We start from the raw sequence: 8786 nt of genomic DNA, 5'->3' as shown, positions 1-8786 counted from the left end.
GTGGCGATGGTACTGGCAGGGGGTGGTGGAGGTGTTTTTTTAAAGGATAGAGAGAGGTGGTTTGTTTTGTTTTAGATTAAGGGCATTTTAGTCATTTCATACTCTCTTAACATCAAAAACTAACTCTCATCCGTTTTAGGGACTATCCGAGAACGAAACTGCAAAAATTAAGGACTATAGCTGTAATTTTAGAAAGTTGGGGACTAAAAATGAAAAAAGAACAAAACACATGGAGTATCCGAGCATTTTTCTCTAAACAAAACAACATGAAAATCCGCCAATAATATTCATTTGCACGTTACTATGTCGTTAACCTATTCCCACATTTCCCCCTCACTCACTCTCCACACTCCTCCAGATCCATTCCACCACCATGACATCACCACCACCACCGGAACAACCACCACCTCTCGACCTTCACCCACGGCGCGAACCATTCGAGCACGGCCTCATCCCACTCCAAAAACTCATCTTCCCAGACCCCACCCAAACCTTAACCACTCTCCGAACCAAACTCCTTCAAAACCCACTCTCCACCACCCGTCATCACCCGCACCGAGTCCACCCCAATGCAGTCATGGAAACGTTACAGATCTCGCCCCAACACACCCGCCTTCTGTTCAATACAATCGCCTCGGTCCACCCCTCCGTCTCCGACCCAATTGTGACTGCGAAACCAGATAAGGTGGATTCTGTTGGTGTCAATGTGTATGATCTGATTCTGTTTTTGTATATTCAGTCGTATAAGAGATTGCTTCCTAAAGGACATAAAGATTCCCCTGCTATTGCCGATGTTTGGCCCTCTAATTCTGCCTTTGATGGGTTCTTGTCGGCTCTTACGCCGTTACAGGTAGCTGATCTTGTTTGTTTCTTGCTTGCTTTTAACAATGTATCATTTTCAAATATGTGATAGGTATTGCTAAATCTTGAAATTTGAATTTGACAGCATATGAATGAAATTAAACGAATAAAAGTTAATGCAGTCAGTGATTTATGCTATGATACATACATGATGTGTAAATATATTGAAATTATCTGATGATCCATAATTCGCCCCGCTTGCGGTATGCGTATATAATGTGTATATGTGTGGGCCCTTAGGGGGGCAGAAGTGAAAGTGCACTAATTTTAACGTTATTTTACTAATTTCGTGAAAATAACGTTAAAAAGCGAGGGACGGTTAATCATGCATCATGTGGTGGCGTTGATTGCCGAAAGACAAGGGGGGTACATGCGCTAATCAGCTTTTGTCCCAATTGCTGAGTGTTATGTGCCTTATGTCCACGGCTTGATGCAAAACTACTACCGAACCGAGGGTCTCACTAGAAGCAGCCTCTCTATTCCTACGGGGTAGAGGTAAGGCTGTCTACATCTTACCCGCCTCAGACCCTACCTTAGTTTTGCTATTGGTGGGATATACTGAGTATGATGATGACGATGATCTGATGATCCATAACACCTGAAATACATGTATATGATGTTTAAATGCTAATGCTTTTGTTTACTTAGCTAACACAAGCTCGGTTTTCATCAACAGTTGGCACGCGGCAACGTGCGTAGGTCTACGCCATCTCAAGCTGATGAAGAAGCTCATCAATTATCGTATCTTCATAAGCATCTGGGCAACATAATATCCCTTTTGGCCGAGTCTGTAGAAGGCCAAACTGAAGAAGATTCACTGGTTTTGACAATGGAAAACTTTGAGCATCTTTCATTTCTTTTCTATTTTGGTGACAAAGGGTCGGAGAATATTCCGTTGAGCCAACATGCTCCATTTTTTGCTAATTCAGACCCTGATATGCCCGCTGCTCCGGTTCCTGCAACACAAGTTCATGACTGGATTGAAGAGAATATTAACTCTGCATTACAACGTATATCTGAAAGAGTTGCTGCGAAAGAAAATGGGCCTGGGTCTGCTAATGCTTCCGACCATGATGCTTTGATGGATAATAATTATGCAAACACAATTAAGCCTTCAATAAGTCATATCGAGGGAATCTCTAAGCAATCATATGTAAAACAAGCATCTGAACTTGATACCTCTTTTGTGAAGGTTAGTTTTCTTTTATTTTATATATTTATTTTAAACTAGTATTTTAAGTTTTTAACCTCGCGCGTTACGGCGAGAATTTGATTATGAGTAGTACAATACTGGCACTCGGTATACCAACTGAAAGAGATAACGTAGAACCATGTGGAAAAGAAAGAACATTCAAACGTAACCTCCGTTCGTACGAAAGCCGGTTGTTTTATAAATGACGTTACAAAAACTAATGTCAAAACATAGAACAAAAAAAAAAAAACAATAAAGTGTATATTAGTAAAGTTAAAAAAAGAAAAACAAAAGAATTTGAAAACTTTATTAAAGTAGAGGGACTAAACATGTTATTAGAAAAGTTGAGGGACTAAAATCATGTTGATAAAAATTTATTAAAGTAGAGGGACTAAATATGTATATTAGTGTATGATAGTTAGTAAAACTAATACCCTGCTTGCGGTGTGCACATATAATGTATATATGTGTGGGCCCTCGGGGGGCAAAAGTGAAATTGCACTAATTTTAACGTTATTTTACCAATTTCGTGAAAATAATGTTAAAAGCGGGGGACGGTTAATCATGCATCATGTAGTGGCGTTGATAGCCGAAAGACAAGGGGATACATGCACTAATCGGCCTTTATGCCGAGAGTTATGTGCCTTATGTCCAAGGCTTGATGCAAAACTACTATGGAGCCGGGGGTCTAATTGGAAGCATGGTTGCAAAAGTCGCTAGGCGCTCCCTAGTCGGATTCGGGAGTACTCGGGAACTCGGGAAGTACTCGGCTTAGGCGGAGATTACTCGGGGAGTACTCGAAGCCTAGGCGGAACTTTTACAACCATGACAGTCTCTCTATTCCTACGGGGTAGAGGTAAGACTGTCTACATCTTACCCTCTTTAGACCCTACCTTAGCTTTGCTATTGGTGGGATTTACTGAGTATGATGATGATGATGATGATGATGATTAGTTAGTAAAGTTAAAAATAGAAACAAATGATTTTGAAAACTTTATTAAAGTATATTGGTTAAACATGTTATTAGCAAAGTCGAGGGATTTATTGAGTTAAAAAGAAAAACAAAGGAAATTCAAAACATTATTAAAGTAGAGGGGCTAAACATGTTATTAGTAAACCTTCTATGATTTCTTCTATAAACACTATGCAGCCTAAATCTGGTAAACTGTTATATCATTATTTATGCAGGTTATAAATTGCCATGAATCGGTCATATATCTCTTAGCTCCGTTAAAATATGCCACGGTATATGGATGCTCCGATGCAACTATAGTGCTTGGTGCTGTTGGAAAGGTACGCCACAGCCATTCTTGTTTCAAATGAATATAGTTTTGATCTCGATCGAAAAAATTAATATTTTTTTTTATGTGCATCAGGCCGTGAGAATCGAGCATTGTGAAAGAGTTCATGTGATTTCAGCAGCGAAACGTATCTGTATCGCCAATTGTCGTGAATGTGTGTTTTTCTTAGGCGTAAATCAGCAACCACTTATTGTTGGTGATAACCATAAGTTGCAGGTATTTAGAATAAATTAATAATATCGTATTTACCATTTCATTAAATACAATTTATAATACGACCATCGGACCATTTCATGTTGTTAAAGTTTTGATGGAGTTCTTTTGATGCACAGGTGGCGCCTTATAATACATTTTATCCACAGTTAGAGGAACACATGAAACAAGTTGGCGTTGAAGCTAGCCCGAACAGATGGGACGAGCCTATTGCACTTGGTCTGGTGGACCCGCATGATTCGATTTCACATCCAGCTGGCGTATCCGACTGTCAAACTGAATTCGCTACTCACTTAGAACCTGATCAGTTCACCAATTTTTTGGTATTCTTATATTCTGTTTCTCATAATCACTTTTATATTTCTAATCTATGGTATTATTATTATTATTATTAATTTTGTTTTTGCAGATTCCGAACTGGTTTCAAGATGAAGGATGTGGGTCCACAAAAGACAATCCGTTTCCGCTGCCTGATGTGTACATGTCATCTCAGCAAAAGAATGTATGTTTATGACATCATAATTATTATCCCTAAATTTCTGGTTTGGGCTAATGCCGCATATTAATATTATTATTTTGGTATTTACAGGACAAAAACTTGGTGGAAGTTAAACAGATATTGAAAGAAACACAACTGGAAGATAACAGAAAGCGTGAATTATCAACCGCGCTTCATGTCTACTTCAAAGACTGGTTATACGGTAATCTTTACTTTCCCACATAACCACCTCCAAATTTTATTTTTATTATTTTTTGTTTGTTGTTTATTAATGAAAGGTTTAGCGACTAAAATATAATGACGTTAACATTGTTTTAATATGATATAATGCAGCCTCTGGGAATGTTAGGCAACTGTACTGTTTACAAGGAGAATAGCAATGTGAAATGAAGTTGGAAAGATATACAAACTTGAGTCTGGAATATGATTTTGCTAATTTAATTTTTTTTTTTTATAATTATATTATATTTTGTGTAATACTTCCAGTTCTAGAGCTCTGATTCTATAATGTAACATTTTGATCTCAATTTTATTTACCAATTAATTAATATATAAATTTGTTGTTCATCGTTATGTTCTGAGGTAACATTGTTATGATCTGGTTGTGGTTTTTTCTGTAATCGAGTTTTATGGTTTCGTTATAGTTATATGTGGATAAATAGTTGAATTGAACTGAGTTTAAAATCTAAGGTTTACGTTTTTCGTTTCTACAAATAATAAATCCAATGCTATGTAAAGAAATCATGTTCGTATACGAGTCACAAAATCAAGAACTGTCCTACAAGTAAAATGACAGCACAGATCATCATATGATCTATGTTGTCAAGGATCTTCACTCAAATCATCATTCATACAAAATAACAAATGCAAAACTTCTCATCTCATCGTTCGGACGTTACGGAAGGAAACAAAGCGAGAATCTTTTCTGCTTGATCCGGAAAGAAAGTTATGAAAAGATATGCACCTGTATATGCCAAAATTAATTGGGTTGAATATTTCAAACAATCCTTTATTGAAATATTATTATTGTAGTATCTGACCAATTCACTTAATATTCAACTTTTGGACAAAAGGTGTCTGTCTGTTGATCGAACCGACCTCGATGGTGGTTTGACCCAAGTAAAAAAATACCCATTTGACCCGAACATGTTGTAAACCGGTACCCAACTCGCCACCTCAAATAGATGTGTTAGAAATCAATACTTACACTTGTGAAAAACACAAATGAGTAAAATGACAACTTACAGATGAGTACGGTTCCAAGAACAGCTGAGATTTTGCCTTGCACTTGAACTAAACCCCCCTTACCCGCGTCTTGTAGCTCCGTAGAACCCTCAACATCGAACCATCCTGCATCAAAAACTCTCTTTAAATCAATATAAACAGAATAAAGACACCACTTTTTCTGGTCTTTATTAACAAATACCTTACATGGTTTTCAATACATTTTTTTTATTTTTATTTTTTTCAGAAGTTTGAGTGTATGAAATTGAACCTGGCTTTACAGATTGGAGTCCTGATGTTATGCATGCAATATTCTGAAATCCAGCTGCCTCTAACTTGTTTGCAGCCCCAGAAGACCTTAAACAATAAAGAGCAGTAAGTTTAAATCATGAAAATCCTTCACCAGAAAACTCATGGGCCCCACTAATACACTGCAATTGGACCTCGATAAGTGGTTAGAGTCAGAAACCAGTGTAAGCTGGATTCGAACCCGAGGGTTAATTATCTAATATTTGAACCAAAGGTAAATGATATACCTGAGGCCTTCTTGGCAAACTATTAGAATTTTACTGTTGGGTGAGAACTGGCTCTTTACTGACTCCACGAATTCGGGATTAGGCTTAGTAAATGGCAATCCATAAAATAAACCCGAGAAATTGTTATGCAGTTGCCTCTTCACTATAGTTCCTGCATTAAATCAGATATAAATACAAATATTTAACAATATAACTTGATGATAATTAATTATGAATACAAAACCAGATTTTTGTTTTTCCAGTTTGACTCATTCTTGTAGCTCTTAATCAGATTGTTTCAAAAGAATTATTTTTATAAATCAAATTACTTTTATAAATAAATTTTGCAATTTGCATAACTTCCACTCTCTACTTCTCTATCTACAAATTAGATTAACATGGGTCGAACAACGAGATTAGATCACTCTTTAGGCCCGAATTTTAAGTTGACAAGTTATAATTTTTTTTTTTTGTTAAATATGGGTTAGTTTCGCTCTCTTATATAATTTTTTTTCGTTGTTTTATAAAAAATCCATTTAAGAGCATTCTGAGTGAATTTCTTATATTTATGTGAGTGAGTTACTTATATTATAAGGAATGGTTGTGAATGGTTGTGACGGAAGGAGAGATAAAATATTATTATTCATCTGTTGAAACAATGTTTACTTCTTATAATTTTTTTAATATTTTTTAAAGTGGTTGTGAGCGGAAAAAAGAGAAAATGTAAAGATAAAAGTATAAAGAAATATTATTTAATTGAAAAGGTCGGGAGAAAATAGTTTTTTTTAATGTAATTATATGGATATGGATAAAGAATTCAATGTGAATGCTAGTATTCTAGTTGGATAAAGATGTTTGGTTAGTAAGGTTAGGAGTATTCAAGGCGAAATGGCTAAAAAAACGAGTCTGAGGCGCACCTCATGGTGTTTTTAATGTATATGCGCCACAGAGGGGCTGAGACACTAAGAAAGCTGCGCCTAAGGGGATTTTGATAGTTGGTTTTGATGTTTTTGACTTTTTGTGTCAATTTCAAGCATTTCATGTCTTTTTTAAGTGTGTTTTTGATGATTTTGATGATGAAATTAGTTAGTATTACTATTTTTATAATATATATAATTTTTATATTTATTTATTAATACCGTCTCGGCCTTACGCCTCGTTTCGCCTCGAGGCTTACGCCTCGTGAGGCAAAGGGAAATATCCAACCCAAACGACCCGTTTACCCGTTACAATATCCAACCCAAACTAACCCTTTATGCCAAAAATGTTTGCGTGAAATATATTGGGACAACGTTGTACAAACACCATTGACATGTTATCTAGACACCACTAATGAGTCATACAGGGCATATGACACGGGCAAAGAGTGGTCAAACAGGGCATATGATAGACGGATAGTCTCATAGGCCGAATGATAGTCTCATGGGCCAAATGATAGTCACACGGGCCAAATGGTATTCTAACTAACAAAAAAACAAACTGTGTGACCACCGAATGACCCATACGATGAGTACGATCTTTTTTCACCCGTTTCGCATGACCCATACGACCCGTATAACACGAGTGACCATGAACATGACAAGTGATCCGGTACATACATAGTTTTATCTTTTAACAACTTCATACCTGGATCATTGTCCTTATTCTCAACGAAAAGAGGAACATGTCGGCATGATTTAATATGAGCTCTTTCATACTGAATTCTATCCCTAACATCCACAATCGTGTACCCTTCTTCTGCCACAAGCCTCTTTGCTTCTTCACCACTTACATAACTAATCTCTGCATTTATCCTCAAACTTTTACTCAAAACTCTTGCTCTTCTTCCACCGTTAAACCTCAATGAAACCGTCCCCAAATTGCTTAAAAATGAAAACATATTGCAATCATTAATTACCAAATCATTTTATTATTTTCAAAGATATTCAAATTATTCAAGACTTACCTTGGAGAAGAGAGTGAGCAACAGCAACTGATGCCCGCCATTAATGAATGTTGGATAGTTTGGAAAGATATGGATTTGCTTCATGTGAAGCCATGGATGGCCCCAGAAATTCCAGAGAACCAATTGGGTTTTTACACGTGAGAGTCTTGAATATGATTAGGATTGGGTTTTTCAAACTTATATTCCTGTATAATATTCTAAAGATTTTTTTTTTTAAATTAAAAAAAAAAAACCGAATATTTCATGGGGAAGCCGAAAGACACTAGATTTTTCTAACGCCCCGATCTGGGTAAATCTAACGGCGAAAAGACATCTATGTTCGCAAACGTATATGACGTTGGACCTGGCCCGCCATCATTCTAGAGGGTAACTCGTGTCCAAAGTTGTAAAACTCCTAATTCAATACAAAGCATTTTTTTTCTTCGGGTAAGACTTCATCCAATGACCTCCACTTTAAGGCTATAGGGTGTGGTCATGACCCTAATGGTTATCATGATCCTCCACATCAGCGCCATGTCACTCACTTCTAATCCATCATCCAAAATCACTATCCTAACGGTGTGGTCATGACCCAAACCACTATTTTCTTATTTTAATTTATTTTTGTGAAAAGGAAAAGCAAACATTAAAAAAGGAAAGGAGGCTCATGGTTGTCATGGTTTAATCCATGCCAACCATGGTGAATGATACAAGGGGATGGTATATGAATCCAATAATGATCCTATGTGGCATTAATGACCCAAATCATGTTCCCCACACCCTTTAGCCTAAGTGGTCATGGAGAGGCCTAAGGGTGGACCAACACTATGTGGGTCGGGATCCATGGACCTCTACATTTTTTTTTTAAATTAGTAGAGACGACATGTTAAATTTTATATGGACGTCATAAAAAAGTAAATTGCAAATTTTGTCATTTATCTTTATACCCAATTTCAGACGGTGTCCTTTGTCTTTAAAATTGATGAATTTTGTCCTTCATGTTTTCAAATGCTACACGGTTTGTCCTTTTGACATAATACAGTTAGGGCGTGCGGAG

The 8786-nt window shown here is 36.7% G+C and overlaps 2 protein-coding genes across 2 annotated transcripts; one reads left to right on the top strand and one right to left on the bottom strand.

Annotated features, from left to right (window-relative positions):
* Positions 1 to 286: 286 nt before the first annotated feature.
* LOC110885177 (TBCC domain-containing protein 1) lies at positions 287 to 4639 on the top strand. Its single transcript, XM_022132861.2, has 8 exons — positions 287 to 850; positions 1538 to 2053; positions 3242 to 3346; positions 3430 to 3570; positions 3687 to 3890; positions 3977 to 4069; positions 4157 to 4268; positions 4400 to 4639. Exons 1-8 carry the CDS (start codon positions 374 to 376, stop codon positions 4441 to 4443), a joined length of 1692 nt encoding a protein of 563 aa, XP_021988553.1. The 5' UTR covers positions 287 to 373; the 3' UTR covers positions 4444 to 4639.
* Positions 4640 to 4795: 156 nt separating this feature from the next.
* Positions 4796 to 7910, bottom strand: LOC110885178 (rhodanese-like domain-containing protein 9, chloroplastic). Its single transcript, XM_022132862.2, has 6 exons — positions 7751 to 7910; positions 7432 to 7667; positions 5827 to 5977; positions 5562 to 5647; positions 5312 to 5416; positions 4796 to 5030 (listed from the first exon to the last, which is right to left on the bottom strand). The coding sequence occupies exons 1-6, from the start codon at positions 7789 to 7791 to the stop codon at positions 4948 to 4950; spliced, it is 702 nt and encodes a 233-aa protein (XP_021988554.1). The 5' UTR covers positions 7792 to 7910; the 3' UTR covers positions 4796 to 4947.
* Positions 7911 to 8786: the final 876 nt, after the last annotated feature.

Source organism: Helianthus annuus, chromosome 10 (genome assembly GCF_002127325.2).
Source record: "Helianthus annuus cultivar XRQ/B chromosome 10, HanXRQr2.0-SUNRISE, whole genome shotgun sequence".
Classification (NCBI taxonomy): domain Eukaryota; kingdom Viridiplantae; phylum Streptophyta; class Magnoliopsida; order Asterales; family Asteraceae; genus Helianthus; species Helianthus annuus.
Note: the sequence above shows the minus strand (reverse complement) of the source record. Positions and strands in the feature narration are given on the sequence as shown.

Excerpts from the sequence above, each read along its gene's own strand:
- LOC110885177 (XM_022132861.2), top strand. The coding sequence starts at position 374 with ATGACATCACCACCACCACCGGAACAACCACCACCTCTCGACCTTCAC. Across the intron at positions 851-1,537 it reads CGGCTCTTACGCCGTTACAG|TTGGCACGCGGCAACGTGCG; the intron begins GTAGCTGATCTT and ends TTTCATCAACAG. Across the intron at positions 3,347-3,429 it reads TGCTTGGTGCTGTTGGAAAG|GCCGTGAGAATCGAGCATTG; the intron begins GTACGCCACAGC and ends TATGTGCATCAG.
- LOC110885178 (XM_022132862.2), bottom strand. The coding sequence starts at position 7,791 with ATGGCGGGCATCAGTTGCTGTTGCTCACTCTCTTCTCCAAG. Across the intron at positions 7,668-7,750 it reads TGCTCACTCTCTTCTCCAAG|CAATTTGGGGACGGTTTCAT; the intron begins GTAAGTCTTGAA and ends TTCATTTTTAAG. Across the intron at positions 5,978-7,431 it reads GAATAAGGACAATGATCCAG|GAACTATAGTGAAGAGGCAA; the intron begins GTATGAAGTTGT and ends GATTTAATGCAG.